Consider the following 25,378-nt stretch of genomic DNA (forward strand, 5'->3'; position numbering starts at 1 on the left):
GCGGCATGACCTGATCGCCGGGAGCGCTGCGGTCTCGTCGTGCCCGAAGCCCGGCGTCAGCGGCGGGGAACGGCAGCGAAGCGCGTCATGTCGCGACAGAACGGAGATGGTCGTTTTTCGCGACAGACGGCGCCGACCTCCTGTCGCGGCTCGGGAAGGCGAAGGGGTTCGGCTCAGCGGGGAGTCGGTCCCGTCCCGCTCCGCCCGTCCGTCCGTCCGTCCGTCCGTCCCCGCCTCACCGCCTGCCCGCGCCGAACCGCAGCCGCGCTCGCTCAGCCCTCAGCCCGCTGCCGCGGCGTTCTGACAGAACGCTGGGCCCCGCCCCCCAGCCATGCTATTGGACCGCTCCCGCCCGGCCCCGCCCCCCTCAGCATTCATTGGTGAGGGGTAACAACAGCCCCGTCCATCCTCGCGTCGCTGCGGCCGCCCTGCCGCCGCCTATTGGCGCACCCGTCTGAGGTAACCCCGCCCACCTCGGCTCCCATTGCGGGGCCGCGCACCTCGAACGCCCCCTCCTCGTGTTTCTAGCGGGAGACAGCGGCTCAGTTGCTACAGGTTTTCAAGCAAGCCATTGGCTCGTTAGCCCATCAATCTCGCTAAGTCCCACCTCCCCGCCGGAGCTAGAGCTCCAGGCCACGTGTTCGAACCCCGGGAAAACAGCACTGAAAGGCAGGGAAACGGGGTGTTTGGGGCGAAATGCTGAATCTCCGCGTGTCGGCAGCTCGGAAATAAATTCAGAACCAAAACAAATTCAGATCGATGCATCACCTCGAATCCCAGGTGCTGGCAGGAATATCTCCTTTCTGACACCTCATTGTAACACCTCTGCTCACCCCGAGCCTTTGTGACCTTGCCAGCTGCTTGTCTGCCAGCAGACAGAATTTGAAACGTTTCTTTAGAAAAAGAAATGGTTAGCTCTAATAATTCCGAAGTCTGAAGAGAACACTTAGTAGAGTCAAACTGGTGAAAAACATTTGCACAAAGAAACAAACAAATGAGCTGTATCCACAAAGCACTGCTCCACATAGAAACTACAGCTTGACAAAAGGTCTTTTTGTCCCTTTTTGTACTGAAAACACCCACAAATACACACATGCTTTGCCCAAACCACATTTAATTCCAAGGAAGTATTATATACACCATGCATGTTGGACTTTTTCTGCATTACCTACACTTAAACATAAACCTGACACTGAAATATGTCTGTATGTTGTATTTCTGCTCAAAATAAGAGAAAAACACATCCTTCTCTAAGAAAATCTGTTAGCATGGATATGATACAAAGTCAAGTTACTCATCTCTTCAAAAATTCATCATGCGCTCATTTCATAATTGCAAAGAAAGCTGCCAACTCAGACTCACACCACCGTATCTCTCACTGCTATTGCTAATGCTGTGCAACCCAAGAGACCACAAAGCACATTGCAGCCGTGGGCATCAGAACATCACATTCCCACAGTAGGGCAGACAATCCCCTCACTGCTGTACTTCTGCATCCAACAGTTACATATTCTTCATATAAAGTCCAAGTCCAGCTGGAAGTGGGGAAGATAATTTACAACAACAAACAACAGTTTCCCAGGCTCCAGTGCTTTGCTGTCGAAGATGTACATGGAGATGTGCTCTTCTTCCTGATGCGTCATCCGAGCGTACATCTCAGTTTTCAACGGGCTAAATGCAAGCAGAGCAGACCTTTGTATTCCTGCTATGCAGTACAGCCCTGGGCATCAGGAAACTGTGCTCCAATCCCACTTCCAGCAGAGATTTCCTTTACGAACTCAGCCAGCTCCCTCCAATTCTTTCTGCCTCAGCTTCCCAGAGCGATTTGCCACAGCCAGTACAGACTGTCATGGGATTTAACCCACAACTCTCAATGGAGTGCTTTCAGATGCTGTAAGAAAAAAAATTAAGTACAAACTAATCATTATATTTTGCTTTACTGAAATTGTGTTTAATTTTTCCCAAAGTTCACTACAGAAGAGGAAAAAAAGAAACAAAACAACCAAGCATTTGCATAATCCTAACTTGTAAATTAAACTTCTTTTAATCTGAAGCTTTTCACTCATCAATTGTTACAAATGAAAGAACCAATGCTTTTCAAGGACTTTTTCGATGCCACAGACAGGAGAATTCCGAAATGTTTCCATTTCCCAACTAGTTCCCCTTATCTCATGCTTATATCTAATCATGTTTAGAACCAATCTGTGCCAAGCCCAGGTTTATTCTGAGGGCAGCTCTTGGCTGTACTTTATACAGGAACTGGGAAACTCGAATACGCCCACAAATCTTTAACCCATCACCTGGCTGAATGACAGACAAGAAAATGCATTTTGTAACCCACTTTCAAGCACTAAGACAACCTGATCAGGGGCAGCAGCAAGTATGATTTAAATACATAGTGATACATATAGAGTTCTTCTACTGTGCCATATAGAAGTAGGCTAAGCCTGAGTCGCAATTGCAAATAACATCTTTGTCAGGATTAATAAAGAAGCAAAAAAACCAGCAGAAACTCTCAAACATCTGAAGTGGCAGCTATATTTACTGAAAACAACAACAAAAAAACAATCGAGACTCAACTCTTTTTTTTTTTTTAACCCTCACAAAGAGCATAAAATCTTCTCATTATTAAAGTTATATATATTAACATTGTTCTTCCTCGGTTCGTTGAAAAGGCAGAAATTTGACAGCAATCAAACACACTGGCAATATGGCAAAGGCTGTATCAAAAACAGAGGGAGACAAAGCCTAAAAACTCATCCCCGGGGAAAAACAGCAACAAAAACAGAACAACAGAAACCTCTCTGATTCCTGTTTCTGCAGCAAGTAAGAACAAGCCCTTTGGCATTTCTCTCACTTTCACTCAGATTCCACCCCAAATTACACCCATGAAATGGCTTCAGAAACTACCGAAAATGAACCCATGGAGGCATTAGCTCTGCAAATAAGCACACGTGGAAACACGGATTTCAGTGTTTCTGCATAATCAGAACGATAGCAAAATTCCACTTTTTAAGGTCAGTCTTGTTTTGATCATGAAACTTCTCAGTTCATTTCCACTTATTTTCTCACACAGATGACTTGAGGAATTTTATTTCTCTCTCAGGGCAAATTATGTTCAGAGAGAAAGAAGAGCTCTAACAGCAAATGCCAATGACTGTCTTATAAATCATCTCTTTCTCTGATGGAAAGTCCTACATCCTTCCTGATCCACCCCCGCAGCTTATCCATGGATGTGGGAGAGGAAAAAAGACAAAAAGAGCCCACAGCATATGACTTATATGTTTACAGAAGTAGAGCCTAAAAAGCCCCTCTGTGTATTTGCCACTTGTATATATAAACCACCTAATAAAAGGCTGTACATACCAATTACCTTTTCTTTTCTTGTACATAATGTCAAGCAATAAACAGCAATTAGCAGCTGCAGTGCTTTTCTATTCAGGACATGTGTATTAACTGGTGACTCACCAAATAATTTGCAGCCTAGCGTGCCAGTTATCTTTTCCTCCACAGAAAGAAATACTATTTTAAACAGAAAGTTAACCGCTACACAGGCACCAGAAACAAGGTAAATATTGCTATTGAACTCCAACAGTGCAGAGGAAAGTGGGTGGGTTCAATAGCCTACTGCAAGCTTTTCAAAATACTCCAGTAGGAATGAATGATATGGGGGGGGGGGGGGGGGGGAAGTGGGGGCAGGCAAGAAAGGATTATTGCAAAGTCAACCCACAGTGCTACATGCCTTTTGTGGCATACAGACCTGCACTGCACGAACAATTTCAGTACAGGGTTTCAGCTAAGGGTTGTTTTATAATCCTCGGTAAGTACATCTGCAGCCTGACTCAGTGGTTTATTTCAAATGGTGACAGTAATCTATGGAACAGAGGCCAAAGGCAGCATGCAGCAGGCTGACAAAGAGCTTGAAGTTAGAACATGCACTACAAAGGTTATCTGTGAGGGAACAGCTCCCAAATCTTACTTCTCCAACACCTGCAGGAGTTGGGAGCCAGGGCCTCCTGCAAAGATGCCCCATGGTGCCTTTAGGAATGCTACGTCTTGTGTGTCTTGCTGAGGTTCTTCCAGAATCCTTACTTTCTAATTTGCAAAGCACGCTGCCAGTTCCTCCCCCAGATTACGTCCACCACGCAATGAGTTTGACATTACAGTTTTGGCCAAACTTCTGTTACATCCTATCTGATCAGATGCAATCAGAAAGCAGTACAATCCAATTAAATTCCATGCGATTAAGTGCAATTGCTTGCTGTTCCTTATGTTGTCCCTTAGTGACGATTTACTGACAGTTTGGAAAATCTACAACTTAGTGTTTGAACACTGAACCACACACGTTAAATTCTACTTTAATAGAAAACAATTAGAATTTATGATTAATAGATTGAAATTTTTTGTCAAAATAAGAAACCTAAAAAAAAACCAAGAAAAAAAACAACAGGAAATTAAAAAAAAATTGCAATCATGTCATTTATTTACAAAAAAAAAAAAAAAAAAAAAAAAAAAAACACAGTGCTGGTCATGTTAAATCATTCAAAATCTCATAATTTGTTAGAAACTAGAGAAGAGCAAGTCTTATTGAAAAACATTACTTTTTTATTCTCTGAATAAGAAGGCTGAAATAAAGCTTGTCAAATCCTCTTCCAAACAGAGAATTAGGTTTCCTTCAGCATCATCTCAGTCATTCTTCAACATCCACAGCAGTTATCTGAACCTGATCTTTGCAATGCAGGTTTAAGGATATTTTTTACAACTCAGGAGAGCCAACATACATCAAAAATGAAAATCTAGGAATGAAAATGAATTCGGGAATGCAAAAAGATATTCCATTTCTATTCCCATACCCTCATGGCACTACATTATCCCTGGTTCTGTTTGACACAGGGCTCCAACCTATCATTGTCACATCCACAAACAGTGATGCCTTTTACAGCCAACTGTTAAGTGAATTACTGCTCAGCTGCACAAAAAGGCAATTCTACCAGCCTTCTGCAAGCAAAACTTTGCATGTTTTTCACATATTTGGAGTGGCTAAAAGCCCAAGCTGAAGCCATCGTGTGTCAATTTGTAATTTTTTCAGACTGACAACGAATATGTACTTCTAAAAAGCACCAATTACAATGCAAACCCGCCACGTGAATAGTCTTGGTACATGCAGTAAATCTGACAAAACGGAGACGTCACATTTCTTTTGCACAAAACGTGTGGCTCATTTGCTCTTGATGGTATCTTCACACAGTGTGCTTTCCAAGGAAGTAAATACATCAAGCACAGAAACAATTACGGTACAATGAATGTCATAAGATGGTATAGAGCACAAGGTTTGGATTTGGTACAAACGCAGCACACAGCTGATCTCCGCAGGCACTGTAGAAGAAGACAGAAGTGTATCAGCATAGCAAAAACATTCAAGGTAGTTCTGTCTGGATTGCTATAAATCCAGACATCCCGCCAAACTCCAACACATCAGTTTGTCCATAAAGATGGTGCAGCTGAAAAGAAAATGAATAATAAAGACATATGGGAAGGCTTGAAAATGAAAAGTAGGGACATTTCTGGGAAGAAGGAATTTCAGTTCTTCTACTGAAACCAGTGAGACCACAGGCATTAAGAAAATAATTTATTAAAATATATAAAACATAATATATAATATAAAAATATGTATATAAAATCAAAATACATATCTCAGACTAACAGAGACCTAAAGAAAAAGGGTTAGTAGGAACTCTTCCAGCTTCTACACTTGGAAACTTGTATTTTCGATAAAGTTGACTAAATATTTAACGAATTTACCTACAAGGTCACCTCAAAAGTCTAATGGGAAGAAAAGGGATTTACTGTTTATCTCTGATCGACGCTGACTCACGTCCAACACTAACGGACTGCAGAGAAGCTAACACAAAAACAAAGGCCATCGCCCTCAGAAGTCACAGCTGAGCGCTCGCCTTTAGCCAGCCCGCTCCCGTCAGCTACACCCAGCACCGCCCAGCGCCCTCGCCAGCCATCGCCCCTCACCTCACACGACGCCGCCATCTTGCTGGCCCCGCCCCCCGTCGGACCGCGCAGCCGCTCCGCGCATGCTCAGTTGGGCGCTGGTCGCGGCAGGCGGCATGGAGGAAGCGCTGAGGCGGGAGCTGGGCACCTCGGTGCTCCGCGCTACCGGGCACTCGGGGGGCGGTTGTATCAACCAGGGCCAGAGCTATGAGACGGACGGCGGCCGGGTGTATGTGAAGAGCAACTCTAAGCCGGAGGTGGGGGGGGGGGGTTTGAGGGTGGGGTGCGTGTGGCGAGCCTCTGGTTCGGCGCGGGGTTCTGTGAGGGCGGCCGCTCCTTGGAGGCGGGCTGGGCTGGGCTGAGCCGGGCTGAGCCTCTTTGTGAGGGGGGAGGTGAGGTTGGCCGGCTGGCCTCAGATGGTAGCGGATAAGCAGCTGGAGTCCAGGAGCTGGCCTGCTGCTGAGCTTGGAGATCTGCTTGGTTTGGCAGCTTGTCCCCTGCTGCTGGTTTCTGATACAGGGCAGGAGCAGTGCTGCATCGCTGCAGCTGCACGCGCTGTGGAAGTGTCCAGAGAGCTGTATTGAGTGAGGACATGCGTGTTAATTTGTGCTAACAACCACTCGTTTCCTTCAGTAGGGAGCTTTTCACAATCAATGATGTGTTGCACAATTGTCCAAGACTTTCGGCTTTGTTCTTTCAACATCCGTTGCCAGCTGCTGTAGAAAGTAACCGTCTGCCTTTGGCAGATGATACAGCACAGCATTCGTATATGGTGTGCTTGTATAAAAAAATCAAGATTGGGTGGAATTTACTTTAAAGGTACTCTGTGCTTGTGGCAGCCAAGTGGACAGTTTCATTGGACTAACCAAAGAACTTCTATTTGCATTTAATAACAAAGAATCGTTTTTAAAGTTTGCTTGCACCTATAGATGGTTCTAAATTTGTTGATGCTCCCTGACTGTGTCAGGGAACCAAAGATTGATGCACTGTAGGTGGTAAGGAAGCAAAACACTGGCAGGCTGTGGTGCTCTGTGTGAGGCTGAAAAGGCTTTGAATTGAAACTGTTGCTGTTGGAGAGGGTCCAGAGGAGGGCCACTAGGATGATCAGGGGACTGGAGCACCTCCCCTATGAGGACAGGCTGAGGGAGCTGGGCTTGTTCAGCCTGGAGAAAAGAAGGCTGTGGGATGAACTCATTGCAGCATTTCAATACCTAAAGGGAGCCTACAGAGGGGAGGGGAATCAACTCTTTGAAAGGGTTGCTATGTGTAGGATGAGGGGAAATGGTTTTAAGTTGAGGGAGGGGAGATTTAGGTCGGACATCAGGGGGAAATTCTTTACCCAGAGAGTGGTGAGGTGCTGGAACAGCTGCCCAGGGAGGTTGTGGATGCCCCGTCCCTGGAGGTGTTCAAGGCCAGGTTGGATGGGGCCCTGGGCAGCCTGGTTTAGCATTAAACATGGAGTTTGGTGGCCCTGCATGTGGCAGGGGTTGGAGATTCATGATCCTTGAGGTCCCTTCCAACCCTGGCCATTCTGTGATTCTGTGAAACACAGCCATTCTACTGAGGCTTTTGTTCAGTGCGTTTTTGCGTTTTTAGGGATTCAGTGCAGTTAATTATGAGATAGGGCCATGGAAAAAGATCTGGAAAGGTTTTCTATTCAGTAATTGTTTGTTTTTTTTTTTTTTTAATATTATAATTATTTTGCTCGTGTCTGTGGATTTCAAATGCTGATTAAAGCAAACTTTGCCAAGCAGCTGTAATGCAGTGCAGTGTATATATCAGCAGTTTCTTTAAAAAAACAAAATCCTCTAGAAAATGCTATTTTTTTTCCCAACTATTAGAGTTAATTCTAACTATTAGAGTCATCATAACAGAGCTACTGTTATGATGATGTAGATAGAATTGCAGAGTTTACAGATTTCCTCCAAACAAAGGCATTGTAGCAATATTTCGTTCTTGATCTTCTTTCAGTTGTGGAATTTTAAGTCGATGTCTCTTGTAAACAGTCCTCTCACTGTATTTTGTGTGTTAGTAATGGGGCTTGTATTCTGTTTCTGTTTTATTCATTATATTTTATTGCTTTTACCCTCAGCAAATATTACCAATTTCCCATGTGCCTTCTGCAGCTCTGTGTAACTCTTCTAGAGCAGTGTTTCTTCATGTGATTAGTGCCTCTGATGTCAGTGGAGAAACTCAAGAGAATAAATGTTACTCAAAGTGGATAATAATTGCAGAATTGTATCTTTCTAGTCATTTGCTTCATGGTCAATTAATAAAATATCACTTACATTTTATATACATGAGTTATATTCTTTCTACTGTAAACAGACAAAGTTGGTTTTGTGTTTATAGAGCATGGCAGAAATTAAGTCCCCTTAATGGAATCACATTATGAAGTGAAATCTAATTCTAAACCGGTTGTCAGATGAGGTTGTTTGGATCCATCTCTGTCTTGTACATGCATTAACCTACTTGTTCTTTGTTTTGATTTTGTGTTTACAGCCTTGATTGGTTTTATGAAATAATTTTCTCTACCTGTGACTGGTGTTAATAGAGATTAATGCTTTCCTTTAATATTTGACAGGCTAGAAGAATGTTTGAGGGAGAAATGGCAAGTCTAGAAGCCATCCTGAAAACAGAGACAATAAAAGTGCCTAAACCCATCAAAGTTATAGACCTGCCTGGGGTCAGTACTCTGTTTGTGATGGAACATTTGGAAATGAGAGGCTTAAACAGGTAAAACACAGCAGTATCATTGCTTCTTTTGTCAGAAATGTTGACTGCCATGGCAATTAAATATCTTGTAAATATCTTTTTTCTCGGAGGGGGGGGGGATTTTTTTTTTGTGTCAGGTCAAGATACTTCTAGGAATTTATGTAGCAGAGAACTATATAAAATACATAAAATACATCAGAATACTTCAGCTAGTAAGTCAGGTCATACATCAGTAAGTGTGTGTGTTGTTTAGTTTTATAATACTTAATTATTTTTAAATGGTTGTTTTTTACAGTAAGGACTACAGTAAACTACTTATTTGGTCAGCTGTTTTATATGCTTGTATTTGATATAAGAAGCAGTGTTTATTATTTCTTGTCATGAAAATGGAAAGCTACTTCCAAACATGATTGCATCCAGATTTCATTTTATTTTTTCAATAGTTCTCACATCAATGTTGATGGCTTTAAGCCTTTGGCCCTTCTTTGTTGCAAATGCTTGAGTAATTTAAAAAGCGATGAGTATTTTCCCTGCAGTTTCATTAGGAGATGGGCATAGCTGATTTCCTGTTTTAGTCTCAGAATTTCTGCAGCCAGCTTAGTTTCTAATTGGTTAAGACAACTCGGTGAGCTCCAACAGGAGGAGCAGAAATTCTGTTGTGTTTTTGCTGACTAAGAAGAAGGGTAGAAATGCATCCCCAACCAACAAATTTCAGGAGATTGCTATGATATGTGTTAATGAGAAGAACATGGAGAAATGACCTTGCCTTACACGACTGCCTTTAGAACTAGGGAGAGATGTGAGAGGTGAGAGACAGGAGAAGTAGCACAGTGTCATTCACATGGGAGGCAATTGGCTGCGAGAGTTGTTTGTAATTACAGCAGGACTTTCCTGAACTGTGTAAAGGGCAAACTGTTATTTAAGAATTAAAAAGAGAAGATACAATGAAGGCCATCATACTCTTTGGTCTCATAGGCCTTTTAGAGAGAAGACGATAGAATGAGTGACAGATAAAAAGAAGAGTGTGAGTTCTGTCTTCTTCGCTAAGGATGCTTTTGTTTCTAGGCATTCATCAAAGCTTGGAACTCAACTGGCTGATCTCCACCTTCATAACCAGCAACTTGGAGAGAAGCTGAAGAAAGAAGAGAGCACAGTTGGTACAGTACACAGCTGTGAATGAGTTTAACCTAGTTAATAATTTATGAAACAGTTCAATTAGCTTCTGCTATTTCAGGATATATTTTCTTCTTCCACTAAAGATGGCCTAAGAATATTTGTGGAAGAAACACTCAGGCTCAGTGGGGATGGGTTTGTTGTTTTGCTTCTGTTTGTTCTATTTTGGACTTCTGTAAGCAAAATGATTGTTCAGTTTGGACCCTTGAAATCCTGAACCATGGCTTCTACAAGGACAGGATATTAGAGCAGATCTACTACCTCAAAATCTGGTGATGAATTTATAATGTGGTTAATTTACATTGAGCTCTAAAGTTAACTGACAGCAGCACCCATTGTAACGAGCAGTATAATAACATGCAATTTAAAAATCTCAGTAGGAAAAGCTTTCTACCTTTCATTGTGTAGTTTTTAAGGTCCATTTGTAATTTAGATGCTTAGAATCTTGTCATTGGTATTGGATTTTTGTCTTTGGTTTGAAAGGTAAAGGGCAAGGGCAAATGGAAGTCCAGTTTGTGGATCAATTTGGCTTTCATACAGTTACCTGCTGTGGCTATCTTCCACAGGTAGGTTGCACTTCATGAGAGTGATAGAATTTTATTTTATTTTATTTTGCCCTGAACAAAGGGCCACAAATATTGTAATAGAAATTCATTTATCTCTGACGTTTTAAAAAGAAAAAGCGTTGTTTAGCCTGTGAAAGAAAGTTGTGCCTTGGACACCACTTACAGATGCATTAGACATCCATACCTTTTCTTTTTCTTTGTATTTTATTGCTCAGTATTTTTCCCCTATTTTAACATTTTAAGATATTTCTTATTAAAATCGTAACATTTACTATTCGGGGTGTTTTCAGCATAAAGTTGTATATTCCTCTGAAGTTATATTTGAAAAAAGAAAAGCTGTCTATTGTGTGATGCAGAACCAACATCTGCAATCCTCTTCCTTCAGGTGAATGACTGGCAGACTGACTGGGTGACTTTCTTTGCCAGACAAAGAATCCAGCCCCAAATGGATATGATTGAAAAGAATTCAGGAGACAGGGAAGCAAGAGAACTTTGGGCACGACTTCAGGTAAAAGTTCTTTCAGTTGTTTAGATTTTCTTGTCATAAAACAGAGTTCCTCCTTGTTATGCCTCAGTGCTGTTGGTAAGACACTCAAAGACTCCAGCTTTTAGACATTAAAATGCCTTTTAGCCTGAGTTTCACTGGCTTTTGCAAGTCACCCTATACTCTAAAATGAATGTGTGCCAAATGCCATTTGGCCTTACTGTCTGGGAAATTCTAGATCAAGGTCACATTTCTCTTTCCCTCAAAAACATTTGTGATGAGGACTGTATACTTGGAGTGCTGTTCTGGATGCTCTTCTTTGTTTAAGATTTGTGTCTGATTAAGTGACTCCACTATTAGACGTTTGGGTGCTGTTTTGTGGAAATCTTTTCAAGATTGTCAGGAGTATCCTGAGCTTTCTAATAATGATAAAGTGAGTTTGCTTAATATTATTTTTTAAATCTGTTAAATGCTATGTAGCTGAATTTAGTTTTACATTTTGAAATTTGGAATGCTAAAAAACCACGTGAACAGTTCAGTGACTGGTTTTCATCTGCTTCCTTTTGTGTAAAAATAGAAATTCTTTTAATTAATCTGCATCTCTGTTGATGAGGTCCTCTGGTGTTCCAACTTAATTTTTTTAAACTGATTTTTAAGAAAGTTGAATTCATGCTCAGCAACCTTTGCTTCTATGTGGATAAAACCCTATAATCACTCACAGATTTATTACTGATATGTCTTGCTTTTCTTCCCCTGCAGCTGAAGATACCCAGTTTGTTCTCTGATGTAGAAATTGTTCCTGCTCTCCTGCATGGAGATCTGTGGGGAGGAAATGTTGCAGAGGATGATTCTGGTCCAGTTATCTTTGATCCAGCTTCCTTCTATGGCCATTCAGAGTATGAGCTTGCAATAGCTGGGATGTTTGGTGGTTTCAGCAGTTCTTTTTACTCTGCTTATCACAGTAAAATTCCCAAAGCTCCAGGGTTTGAAAAGCGTCTAAAGCTTTATCAGCTTTTTCACTACATGAACCATTGGAACCATTTTGGTTCAGGATACAGAGGGTCTTCTCTAAACATTATGAGAAATCTGGTGAAGTGACTTCTTCTTGCTCAAGCAGGATGCTGCCTGTGTTGCTTGGATAAGTGTCACTTGGTGATGCAACTACAGGGATGGCAATGTTAAAATAGCTGTTAGATCCTCGACCCTATTGCCCAGCTTAAGACCTAGAATCAATGAGTCCTTGTGAGTACCAGGTATGGCTTATTCATCCCTTTTTAGCTGTTTTAGTTGGAGAGGGAAATGAAGGAGCTTATTTGGTTGTATAAAAGATCCATTGATGTCAAGAAGGCGTTGTGTGCTTGAGACTAGGCAAGTGAATAGACATCAAAGCACTCGAGTGTAAATTATTTGGAAGATTTCTTAGGGACCAGTTGCTCTTAAGAGTAGAGAAATGCCAGGGATTGCATTTGTACTCTAATGGAAAATATTAGAGGAGTGTTTGTGAAATGGAGATCTGCTTTTCTTAATTACTGAGCAGATGGCTAGAAAATTTGCTGCTTGTTTTTTGCTGTTCCTCCTGCCTGTTCCATGGTAGGCCTCTCAGATTCCTTCAAGTCTTAATTTCTGGTTAGGTGCATGGAAACAGTATTAACAAAATATTTGGACAGCCAACAAGACTATTGTGTAATTGAAACTGTAAAAAGAGATTTGGACTTGTTAATCATTTTGTTAATGCAATTTCATTGAATGGAGACTGCTTCTCGTTCTGTTGAAAAGCAGTGTGAAATTTGTATTTTTTGATGCGTGTTTTGATGCCACATGACCTTCCTGTAGGCTGTTCTGTGCTTGCCAGCTGCCAGTTCCCCAGTTCCCACCTAGAGTAATTTTATTTTCACTGAAACTAGCTCTGTTTTCTGAGTTACGCTTTTGTCTGATAGCATACACTCTTAAAGCAGTTTTTCTCAAGTAAGACGCTCTACTTGTGGACATCATGTGAAGAGGCACTTCTCTTATCAGGAAGGTGCACTTCTTGATTGCTGTCATTGCCCACAGGGTAATGCTATCAAATTGTGGCATATTCCTCACATAAGTTATGTAGTTTAGCTTACAGGTGCCGTAAGTTAACTTGTTTTTTTCAGTGCCCATTAAGTGCACTTTTTAGCTCTTGGGATAAGAGACACGGAGCCAAAAGAAGTTAAAATGTAACTTACAGAACAGCAACTCTTCATCACTGCCAGAAATGATTTAATGATAGCTTTGCAGATTAGCTGCTTGTTGCACTTTCAAGATAATACCAAAACTGTAATCCTGCTGTTGTTGGTATAGGCTGGTAATGAAATTGCAGTGCAGGAGTGCCAGGTTGGTGAGATAAATGCACGACTCCTAACATGAACTTTAAGTGTTTGGGAATGATTTGAATTAAAAATATTTTTCACTGGATATTGGAAGATGATTGAAAGTTTTCTAGTTGTTGGTTTTGCAGTTATTTGTAAGGATTGGAAGCAATTTTAGAGAAGCCAATCACTTGATATAACTTTGCATAGTTCTACCGCTGTACTCACTGGCTGTTGAACCTTTGCTGCAAAAAGTTGTAAAGCCTTGCTTGGTAGAATAGCTGTTCCTTTTGTCTTGTTTCATAATAAAAAGTTTTCCCTATTGCTTATCATTGTCTCTGTTTTCTGAATTAAAACATTACAGCTTGCTTTCATTCTTGGGGAATGTTAAGTCCTTAGTTTGTTGGACACGGTGGTCAATGAAGACAGCGATGGAAGCACGGCCATACATCTTAATTTGGAGTACCCTGTCACTGGAAAAAACATAACTAGTTGTTCCCATGCAGATAGGACCTCAACTGCTACAAAGTTTTTAAGCTGTGTGTTTTGTCAGCTATGTGGATACTGTTGATGAACTGCACCCACTGTGCCCGTGTTCTTACACCAATCCTGCAAACTTCACGTTCCATAACACGGCTGATTGAAGAATTGTTGTCAGTACTCAATCTGTTTAGATCTTTTAATAGCTCTTTTTCATATATCTTCCTAAAAAGGCAAAAGTTACTTAACAAAATTGCTGGGTTTGTGAATCTTCAACAAATCTTCAGCATCTTTTATGTTGCTAAAATAGTTAAGTACTTTTAACTTCTCACCTCCTAATCATAACAAAAGTGGATTTTCTGTAGCCATAGGCAGGAGTGATGAATGCTAAACCTTCAGAGATGACCTTTTCCCAAAATAGAACAAAAAATATTTTTGTGATTGAAGGAAAATTGCATTGTATGTAGGTTAGACAAATGAAAACAATTCTGCTTAGAGTTTTAGTTTTCAGCATATTAGGATTGGGTTTTGTTTTTTTGTGTTTGTTTTTTTTTTTTAAGCTGTTTTAAGTACCATTTTAAAATGACAGGGGTATGTAAAGAGGAATAGAAACAGAATGTAACAGAGAACTATAGCATGGATACCATGGGTCTGCATTCTCAAAAACAGCAGTTCAACTAGAGGATGGGGAAGAGGATGAGATATTTTCTGAAAGCAAGCTGCTGGTGAAACCTAAGGAAACTGCTCCAGTTCCATAAGGTAATATTTTTTTTTTACATATGAATATTATATAGTACCACTCTTAATTCTTGTCTTTGATCGTTCTGTTCTGTTTTGTGTCCCAGTGTGCCTCTATTACTCTTTATCTCATAGTTTACAGTTGGTGTGTCCTGCTTTTCCTTCCCAACTTGTTCTTCCTCTTAGCTTCTTCCATACATTCTGAATCTAGCAGACGTGTTTCCTTCTACCTATACTCTCATTTAGTATTTCCTTGTTCTATATCATAGCTCTGCTGACTGCTTTCCTATGTGAACAAGGAAAAAAGATTTAAAAAAAAAAAAAAAAAAAGCAACAACACAAGCTGTTATTTTAAATGCAGTGTAGGACCCTTGTGGAAACTCACTGAGATGTTACTGGTCCTTTCTCAAGGTGGCTCACACTGCATGTGTAGCACACAGAGATTAAGGCATCTCAAGATGTTATTTTCAGTCCTTGTTAATGGCACTTATTTCAGTATTCACGCATCTTACTGTTGATTTTCAATACTTTGAATATCAGGTCTTCTGCATCTTTATCTTAAAACAAACAGCAACCAAACACTTTGAAATGACCTCCATAAGAATTTCTTTAGTGAGGTGGGATTTAATTTGTGCGTAATTTCAATAACATCAGCTTCTGGGAAAGTTTAGGTTGGGTCATCTGGTTCAGCTTGGTTCTTAAGGCAGGCAGAACGATGAGGACAGGCCAAGCTACTCAAGTCTTTATCTGCTCTGATTATGAAGACTTCCAATTGTGGGGGCTGCACAACTGCCCTGGGCAAGTCTGTTCCATGGTTTGACTGTCCTAATGAACATGCACCTGCTTTGAGCCTCTGTTTGCTGCATTACTTACAGTTCCTATGTGCCCTATTCTTCTTTGTCATTGCCATCTCTTTGGTTTTGTGTCCTCTCTCCTGCAGGTAGGAATGTTGCTCTCTACTACTGTTTCTCTTCCTGCTTTTCATCTTTGCTATTGTTCCATAATTGATCTGCTGGTTTAACTCGTGTTGGACTGCTGTAGTGGAAATGAAAGTTTGGGAAGTGATACATAGCTTGTTTTGTAGGCACTGTTTGTGCCAGGGTTTAAGGAGAAGGCGTCTGATAATTAAAGTACACCAGAAACTAAATAGCTGCTATTTAATTTCATCAAGGACTGGATTAAATCTCAAGAAATTAACTGAAATTTCCCGAGATAATTTATACTGAGCTACAGCCTGTGCTATTCTATTGAAGATAGGATCTGCACTATTAAAGGAGCTCTGAATTGTCCTTGGATAGCTCTTAACTGAGCAACAGTGATGTCTGTCAAAAGAATGGAGGTTTTTTTATGATGAAAAATCTTTTTTTGTTTTTGACCTAGACTGCATTATGTATCTTCTTTTTTTATTATTATTTTTTTCTTACAATTCTTCAGATGATTTTCTCCCAAAGGACAAAACCCATCTTTTTCTTGGCATGCACTGGAATATCTGTTTTCTGTATATCCTGAGGTATCTGAAAACAGATGTTAGACATAATAATGAGCAAAACAAGAAGAAAAGAGAAGGGAAACAGAACAATTGCAACCTGCAGTACAGCATAACGTGAGGACAAGTCTCAAACCAGGAAGCTGGAGCACTCATGTGGGATTTGACTGTGCTGCTGAAGTGACCGTGTGTGGAGGTTGCAGTTGGGCACTACTGGGTGTACTAAAGCACTTCCTTCAGGCACATCTGGGATGCTTATGAATTGTTTCATTTTGTGTTTGGAATTATGTTTGATGCTTCTTGTCTGGATGAACAGAAATGTTAAGGAACTAGAGCATTCTCCTGCACATTTCTGGTTAAGTATTGATCGAGACTTGAAGCAAACAGAAGTCTGGCCTATCTCTTGGCTACTATGTAAGTGATGTGATAGATTTGGATTAACACAATCCTATTCCTGGTTTAAACAAAAACATTAGAATGCTGGAAGAAGTGTTTTAATAAAATATTGACATCTTTGCTGGAAACTGTAGAAGAGAAATCTATGGTATGCTAGATAGCAGAAAATTGAGCTTCAATAGTAACATTGTGGATTAAATCTATTATCTTTTTTTAAATTGTTCCTAAGAGGTAAATGGAAGAATGGCATATGATACATATTCCTTTGAAGTAAAAAAGGGTCCCTTGTTCATTGTATGTTTTGGGAAAAAAACAAACAAACAAAAAACAACAAAAAGAACCAAAAACAAAAACAAAAAACAACCAAACAAACAACTTCACTCCTTTCCCCAGATGCTCAGTTGAAACTTCTGGTGTGATTCCCTGTTTTCAGCAGTTGGAGATCATAGCTCTAATGGCAGAGTTCTCCTTAGGGCTTCATATACCTGAAATTCAAATGACTGATTCACAGACAGTACAAATATAAAGCCATCTGATCTAATGGCCTCAAAGCATTTGAAATTCACAACCATGAATCGAGTTGCTTTGAGTGCATGTGCACTGGCTAACTGTAGTTTAATGTCCACACTGAGCTCCTAGGCTTTTAGGCTTTCTTTGGTCTCTGTGTAGTCACTTGCCTCTGCAGTCTGTGCCTGCTCTTAGGCACAGGTTCTCCATGAGAATGTGTGGACAAGCTACATAAGGCTCCTAGAGAAAGTGCTGACTTTACCTTTCCCCAACACCGCTTTCTGTAACTCTATTGATTTATTTTACAGCTAATATATCAGTGCTGTGGTCCTTATAAAATATTACAGCTGGACTTCATAGAAGGATTGCCAGAACATCTGCTTGTTACTTCAGACATATAATGCAAAGGTCCAGCCAGGTTATGGAAGCTTGGATGTGAAACAGGAACTGCCAGATTGTGGTATGCTAGGACTCAGTCGTAGCTATATAAATAGGGATACTCTGTTATTTGAGCAAAAAATGTAGAATCTGGGTTCCAGGAATAGTGTACTTTATAACTGAGGTTGTCTGTGCATTCTGAGCATTAAGAGATTAAATTGAGTGGCACCAAGGGCTCTTCTTTCTGCATGTTACAGATTATGAAATAAGATAAAAAAGTGAGATTATTTTCTAAAAAATCACATTAGATCAGGAGAAGCACATAGGAACAGTAACGTCTCAAATTTATTAGAAGTTTTATGTTTTTACTCTGAATTTTCACTTTGTAACATCCAGCCACAAGCACCTCGCTATTTCACTGCATTGAAATTACTTTCAGGCAATAAAAAGCTCTTGTTTCTTGCAAGATTATGTTCTGATATCTCAGCAACGACAGCAGAACTCCAGGCCGTGCAAAGCAGAGACAAAACGAAATACTTTCCGTGTCTGTGTTGGTTGGCTTACAGTCAGCGGTGTGATTTAACAGCAGAGCAACAATTCGTTGCTGGTGTCTTTAAGCACCGCAACAACGCCACAGCCGAGCGCGATTGGTAGCGCTGCATTTAACCCCCCTCTAGTGGATTTGTTTAAGAATTACTCTTCCACCAAAGCAAACAGCTTAAAAAAGAAAAACGGGTTCAAACTACAAATACCAGCAGCTCCCAGCGCTGTTGAGAAAGGACCCAGGACACACCTCTCAATCTGATTCTGCGAATATTTTTTTCTTCTATGCGAGCTGATGGGAAGCAAGGCGTGTTGGAACGTTATCTCTGGATTCACTTTTTTTTTTTTTTGGCTGCTATTTTTTTAATTTGGTGGATGGCCCCTCCTGCCTCATAGCAGCGTGACAGTGAAAGAAGGACCCAAACCTTTAATCTTGTTTTGCACTGGATTTAGCAGGAGACAATTGCAGAAGCCTGGGAATTACCATGGAAAAGATCCTGAAAACAGAATTGAAAACTTCACTTCTGAAGGCCTTTGGGAGCTCGGGAGGAGGATATATTAGCCAAGGCCAAGCTTATGAAACAGACAGTGGACGAGTGTTTGTTAAAATCAACCACAAGCCTCAGGTTAATGCTAGCAGATATTTAACTATCAATGTTATTGTATGTAGAGAGCTTTTCTCTTGTAAGAACAGCTGATGGATGATTTACAGTTCTGCATTTCCAGGCTGACTGATTTCAGCTTTCGTTTCAGTTTCCTTTTAAAAGCTGTGGGCTACTTTACCTCAGGTGTTAACATAGTGAGTTTAGCTAATGGTAAATGAGATGTAATGCATGGTGATAATAACAACAGGAATTGTCATTGTTACATGTAAACAAGGGGCTGAGTACAGAGCTGTTATTGTAGCACTTAGTTTGGAAAAGCCTAAAGCTGAATTTGCATTCACTGCATTCCTTTTCGTATTTCTATGGGAAGGGAGGAAAACAGAATGTCAGTGCTAAAATTCATGGGGCTTTTTTGCTCGGTTGATTTGGTTTGTTTGTTTTAAGCTGTAAAGGTTTCAAACTTCCCCTTGGTTGGATTTTCTACCATAAGATTCTTGCAAATGCTCGGGCCGAGCTCTTGGCTTTTCAGTTACTAAATGAACGCAGTACTCAATTGGTGGCTTTGGTTTTATTTTTTTGCAATACACTGCAGCAGAAAGCTTGCTTTATCAATATCTAAAATATCAATATCTTAAAGCACCTTAAAACTGCTGTGAAAAACAACATCTTCCCTTCAAAACTGCAGAGTACAGGCTTAGACTTTGTACTTTCATTTCATCTGGTGGCCATTGACCTGTATGGAAATGAGAACCAGCTTAAGGATTCAGTCTTTTATTTCATTTAGCAGTGGCCAACTGTGGTTTTGAAGAAAGATGTCTTGGGTTTTATCCTTAGAGATCCTGTTATGTCTGAGTAGTTTATCTCCATAAACAACTGGGAGTTCAAGGTGGAATATTACATATCCCACTACCCTGGAACTGATTGCCACAGAAAATGAAGAATAATAAACAAAATAAGGTACTGAAGTCTCACTGTATGGATTGAAAGCTACATTCGTTTTACCAAGATAAACTTAATTGCTGTACATCTGTAAACAATACCTTTTTTTTTTTTTTTTTTTTTTTTTCCTGAAGTACTTGCTGCAAACATCTCTATTTCAGCTGATTTTAGCTGTTTTTCCTTGACAGGCAAGAAAAATGTTTGAGGGGGAAATGGCAAGTTTAGAAGCAATCCAGAAAACCAATATTGTGAGAGTGCCTCAGCCTATTAAAGTAATTGACCTTCCTGGGGGAGGAGCAATGTTTGTCATGGAGTACCTTAAGATGAAGCACCTCAACAAGTATGTACATCTGTACCTCTTTTTTTTTTTTTGGAATATTTTCTTATATATTACATTTCCTGTCCTCATTGCAGCTGGGAACAAATTAATTTTGTTCCTTGTACCTGCTATGCTGCTGTGTTTTAGATGAGAATGATGTTGATAGCGCTGTCGTTGCAGAGCAGTGCGTACATTAAGTCAAGGACTTTGTTGGCTTCTCACACTGCCCTGCAGGGAGGAGGCTGGGGTACACAAGAAATAAAACAGAAACACTGGGGGAGTTGGGCAGGGAATGGGAGGCACTGCTCAGGGTCTGGCTGTGTATCAGTCTGCAGGTGGTGAGCATTACACTGCATACAACGTTTATGTTGTGCATCACTTGTTTTGTACATCCTCTGGCCTTTATCTTGAATATGAGTTTTGTTGCTTTGTTTTTTTTTCCTGATGCTCTCCCCCATCTCTATGGGGCGAATGAGTGAAGGGTGCTTATCTGTCTATTGGGTTAAACCACAGCACTTGGTCAGAGATACAGCAAGTGTTTATCAAGATTGATTTTCTACATTTATGCACGCAACCTTGTGGGTGTTTTTTTTTTTCCAAGTACATAATTTATCCCTTTTTACTATCACATATAATCAGAGTTTTTGTTTAGCTATTTGCTCCCTATTATGTACTCATGAACTTTATTATTTCTGTCCAGTGCAAAACCTTACACTTGGTCATAGTGAACGGAGAGTTTTTTCCTGTAATGTTTTGTTCATTTGTTTAGTTTCAGTTTTGTTTTGTTCTTTGATCCTCCAGATATTCTTCAAAGCTTGGAGAGCAGATAGCAGATCTTCATCTTTATAACCAGAAACTCGGAGAGAAATTGAGAAAGGAAGGAAATACAATTGGTAGAGTATACATTTTTGTGTACTGAAACAGAAATAATGCATTTGGCTGTGGTTTAGTAGTGTGTTGTTATACTGGCTACAGTCAGTACTAGGCCACTGAGTTGCTAAGCTCTGTCAAGAACACTCATTACTAGCTTGCAGTTTCAGTTTATGCTTGTAGCCATCAACTTCAAAATCATGTGGGTAGCGTTGGAACAGCTTAGTCTCTTATTTGCTTTGGTACTTTATTTAAGTCTTTGAATTCTTACATGTTTATTCATGTTCTTTCCATTTTTAGAGGGCATTAAGACAATGAAAAAACTGTAACTTATATTTGCCCATATATATGTGTTTTTTTTTTTTATGCCTATCATCTGAAATGTAGTCCTGTGTTTGCAAACCTTGCTATATAAGGATCTCAAGACTGCCTGTGTTTGTTTCTTAGGTAAAGGAGCCAGTTACTCTGAATTTCAGTATGTGGATAAGTTTGGATTCCATAAGGCCACTTGCTGTGGCTATATTGCACAGGTACATTGCCCATTTGTGAAAGCTGGCTGTATAATCAATGAATATACAGATGTTATAATTATAAAATAAACAAGAGTTTAGCTAAGCAGGTTATTGTAGCAAAAAGAGAATAAGTAGAGCGCTTACCCTTGTCCTGGGCTCACTGTAAAACTCCAAAGAAGGGATTGCCAGAAAGTCAGCTCTTAAATGGGGCTAGGAGAGGTGGATTGCCCTTCCAGCAGCACAGGTTGATTGCCCTCACCTGTGCTCCCAGGGCTGACTCATTGCTTGCCTCAGATGATCAACTGGAGGTTCAGGCTGTGATTCAGCAGTTCCCATACACTGATGTACTCACATGGCTCTGTAAACTCCTTAGATAAAGGTTTGTTTCATTGGCCTTCAGCTTTTGGATAATAATTCTGCTTTTACATCTTCATTTTGACCCGATGATGAAGGGAATATGATGGCTCTTCAATGTGTGTAGCTTGCTACCAGGCATGTAACAAGCAAACAGAGTGAACTTAATAAGAATTTGAAATTATTTGATGGTTCTTTAGCCTTGTGATATTTAATAGAATAAACATCTCTTCCTCAACCATGTCTTTGTTTTCGGTTTTCTAAACTCCTACTGCATAGGTCTTAAATAGTAAAATCCACTGTTGTTAGAGGGCTTTATCACTTAAGACACTGGAACTATCTCTGAGATAAATCAGCCATTTGCTGGCTGTGCATGACTGAGTTTCATCCTACTAATTAACTGAATCAGCATACTATTATTTGAAAGACCTCATTAAGTACAGCTTTATACCCAATTAGAAACACATTGCCTAATAAAAATAAACTAATCCTCTTGCATTTCCAGAAAGGCTTTGGAATATAATATGGAACAATGAAATGGGCTCACCAGAACCTGTACCTCCGTAACACATTAAGAAAATGTCAATGAATGAAAATAGGGAGAACCTCAACTTACACCTCATGTGAAAGACAGACTCACTTAGGCATGGAAGGAAGCACCACTTCAATCTGAGCAATCAACTGAATCACTAATAGAATTCTAATTAACATGTCTAATGCCAAGGTCGTGTCGGTATCAAGCAACTTGATATGTATCATTAATATTGTCTGTGTATCTTGAAATAGTTCTAAGTGTCTGCATCGTGTTTTCTAGGTGAATGAATGGCAGAGTGATTGGCCTTCTTTCTTTATTCGTCACAGACTCCAAGCTCAACTGGATTTGATTGAAAAGGATTATGGAGATAGAGAAGCAAGAGAGCTTTGGTCACAGCTGAAGGTATGAACTGTATCTTAAATGTGTGTGTTTTTTTGAATGTTACAAAATATGTATCAGTAGAATTTTAGATGTATTTTAGAACAGGCTTACGTAGCTTTTCATGAACAACAGTAACTGGTTTAGCTTCATGGCTGACCCAACAACTCAGTCAACGGAAAGAATTTATGCTACTCTTCCAAATTTTTTGGTTTTTTTTTAATAAGATACTGAAAATAAACCTGCAAGTCTGCACTGACATGTATGTCTTCAATTATAGCTGATAGTAATATGTTAAATGCTACGAACTTGGTGTTGCAAACTGCATAACATTCTGCTGCCAGACAGAATTTTTAGTTGGTCCAGGATTACAGCTGAGATTGGTTCAGTCATACTCTACACAGTGATTAGGAAACAACGAGGAAGGTATTGCTCTCTTCCTCAAGCTCCATGGCACAAATGTGTTTCTATATATCAACTGTTGCCCTTTTGTCACTGAAACCATTTATTTTATATTTCTTGTGACCAACTGTACTATTGATGTTTAGAGACAATAGATAATTGTAGATGTTGATACTAGAATGTGAATTAAATGAGTTGCTAAGCTCTGTCAAGAGTAATCAAAACACTTACTACTGGTTTACAGTTCAGGTTTATGCTTATAGCCGTCAACTTCAAAATTGCTCAATGAGGACTGAAAACAGGTGATATTTGAGCAGCTTGGTCTCTTATTGTACTTTGTTTATTTAATATTTTGTTTTAAGCCCTTTTATTTTTACATGTTTGTTCATATTCTTTTAGGTAAAGATTCCTGAAATGTTTTCTGATGTAGAAATTGTTCCTGCTCTACTGCATGGGGACCTGTGGGCAGGAAATGTGGCTGAGGATGACTCTGGGCCGATCATCTTTGACCCTGCTTCCTTCTATGGCCATTCAGAGTTTGAACTGGCCATTGCTGGAATGTTTGGTGGGTTTAGCAGCTCATTTTTCTCTGCCTATCACAGCAAAATACCCAAAGCTCCAGGATTTGAGAAACGAAATAAATTGTATCAGCTCTTTAATTACATAAACCACTGGAACCATTTTGGGACAGGGTACAGAGGACCTACGATAAATGTAATGAGAAAACTTTTAAAGTAACCAGACAGGGACTAATTTCTCAAACCAAAGTAATTAGCAGCCTCTGCCTATCAGATGTAACACAAGCTAGAAATCAATGTTGATGATAAAACACACGACAAGGCTTAGTATACTTTTGAGCCTCACTAAATGTTAAAAGTGTTTGCCTAATTTTTAACATATAGTAGCTGACTAGACAGATTCATATGAAGAAAAAAACTGCATTGTTTCTGAAGACTCTGCTGAGTTGGGAAGTAGCACTGCAGTCAGTTTCACCTTATACTGTATGGAGAGTCTTACTTCCGACCTGCTGCATTTCCACAGTTGTTTGCAACTTGCCACTTCTGTTGGTCTCTCATTACTGAGAGTTACTGCTGAGGGACTGCGGTGTTGGAATTAATCGTTGGTTTCTTAACTCACCCCATTTGTTTTCTTTTGCTTCAGTTTTCTCTTCTGTCTTTGTTTTGGTCCTTTTACCCATTTATGTTTGTCTTTGTTTCTTTTCAATGTAAGGTTATGATCCAAATTTAAGTCAGATTTTATGAATGGGAAAATAAAAACATTCTCTTTTTGATTTAAAGGTAGGCAGGGTCCTTTAGACTGCAACTGATGCTAGCATTCCTTATATTTATTTTAATGTAATTAAATGTTTTTTTGTGTTTCTCTGAGAAATTCAGTTGAGTAGTTTTTTCTTAACAGTGATGCTGCTGTAGTTCCTTGGTAATTAATTATATGGTCAGAAAATGGATTGTTACCACCAGTTTGATAATAACGCAGTTTTAATAGGTTTTATTATGTGTAATACTCTGATAGTAACATTTAAATAACTGTGAAAACATAGCAAACAGTAGGAGGGATACTTGTTTGCATAACAAGTATCAATTTTGCTGTGTTGGTTGGTGCCTGATGTATTTCGTTTTTAGATGATAATGCACAGTAGGCAAAGCTAGTCTGCTCTGCCAGTGCTGCTTTATTGAAGGAATTTTTTAGTATTCCTAATGTTCTATTTTTATAGAAAATAGGCAGAGAAGATGTGGGGAGAAAACTGTGCAACAAAGATGCTGGCGTACAGTGTGAGCAAGGGTATGTTAGCGACTTATTTTTTTAAATGAAAGTAGTAAAAAAAAAAAGTAAATATGGTCCAACGAATGCTTAAGTGTATTAGGAAATGAGAATGATAGAACTTAGATTTTCAGGGTTCAGATTGTTGTGGTGATTCATACCCTAAATATTATATTCAGAAATATTAAATGACTTCATTTAAGTTTTAAGCGGATGTGCTATAAAGAATTCTTAATTTTTTTTTGTAACTTACACTATTTAAAAATGACTTAATTATCTAAATATTTTGTAGGTTTTTTTGTTTTCTTTGATTTTGAGCTACAGTTATTGGTGTTATAACGCTCGATACAATTATAACAGTGAAAAAGTGGAAAAACAGAGTGAGAATACAGTTGAAGTTCTGTCTGAACAGTGAAGTGCTGAGTCCTAGCATTAATTCATATTTGCAATTCAGGTAATGCACTGAAAATACACGTGAGCTTAAGATTTATTGTTGTTCAATAAAACACTTGTGTTGCAGAAATCAGCTGTTCGGTGTACCTGCCTTCTGTGGTTGTGTGTTGTGTTAATGAACGTGATCCTGAAGATGGATATTTGAGTATGGTTGGAGTTGCCAGCTCCTGGGAAAGAGAGACCATCTGTCCTGTGCTGACTGAAGTTTTCCCCTGTATTTCCTTTTGCAGCCGATAGGGAATGAATGAGCACCTCTGGGGATGCTCCACCTCACCCAAGCATCTTTGGGGCCCGCTCCTTGGGATGTGTTCTCTGTCAAGCGAAAGGACAACGTGAGGTGACTTTATTCAGTGTCTGCTTTAGGTTCTGACTTCAAGTGCCAAGAGAGGAGCGGCCACGTCGTGCTGTCGTGTGGCAAAAAGGAGCTGTG

The 25,378-nt window shown here is 39.8% G+C and overlaps 2 protein-coding genes and 1 long non-coding RNA gene across 5 annotated transcripts; 2 read left to right on the plus strand and 1 right to left on the minus strand.

Moving 5' to 3' along the window:
* Positions 1-1,096: 1,096 nt before the first annotated feature.
* Positions 1,097-6,064, minus strand: LOC122186879. Its single transcript, XR_006181201.1, has 2 exons — positions 6,025-6,064; positions 1,097-1,891 (listed from the first exon to the last, which is right to left on the minus strand). It is a non-coding gene; the product is annotated as an uncharacterized LOC122186879 (long non-coding RNA).
* Positions 6,065-6,104: 40 nt separating this feature from the next.
* Positions 6,105-13,603, plus strand: LOC122186943 (fructosamine 3 kinase related protein). Of its 3 annotated transcripts, none has more exons than XM_042884018.1 (6): positions 6,105-6,260; positions 8,588-8,739; positions 9,784-9,875; positions 10,375-10,457; positions 10,843-10,965; positions 11,701-13,603. In XM_042884018.1, the coding sequence occupies exons 1-6, from the start codon at positions 6,120-6,122 to the stop codon at positions 12,037-12,039; spliced, it is 930 nt and encodes a 309-aa protein (XP_042739952.1). In that variant the 5' UTR covers positions 6,105-6,119; the 3' UTR covers positions 12,040-13,603. The 3 variants fall into 3 exon arrangements, with proteins under 3 accessions (XP_042739952.1, XP_042739954.1, XP_042739955.1); XM_042884021.1 differs by having other exon boundaries at positions 6,145-6,232; XM_042884020.1 differs by lacking the exon at positions 10,375-10,457 and having other exon boundaries at positions 9,784-9,871.
* Positions 13,604-17,979: 4,376 nt separating this feature from the next.
* On the plus strand, positions 17,980-25,021 carry FN3K (fructosamine 3 kinase). Its single transcript, XM_042883863.1, has 6 exons — positions 17,980-18,428; positions 19,535-19,686; positions 20,467-20,558; positions 20,983-21,065; positions 22,216-22,338; positions 23,116-25,021. Exons 1-6 carry the CDS (start codon positions 18,288-18,290, stop codon positions 23,452-23,454), a joined length of 930 nt encoding a protein of 309 aa, XP_042739797.1. The 5' UTR covers positions 17,980-18,287; the 3' UTR covers positions 23,455-25,021.
* The last annotated feature ends 357 nt before the right edge of the window (positions 25,022-25,378 follow it).

The sequence above is a fragment of the Lagopus leucura genome, unplaced genomic scaffold, assembly GCF_019238085.1.
Source record: "Lagopus leucura isolate 7727_CA_CO unplaced genomic scaffold, USGS_WTPT01 Super-Scaffold_100040, whole genome shotgun sequence".
Lineage (NCBI taxonomy): Eukaryota > Metazoa > Chordata > Aves > Galliformes > Phasianidae > Lagopus > Lagopus leucura.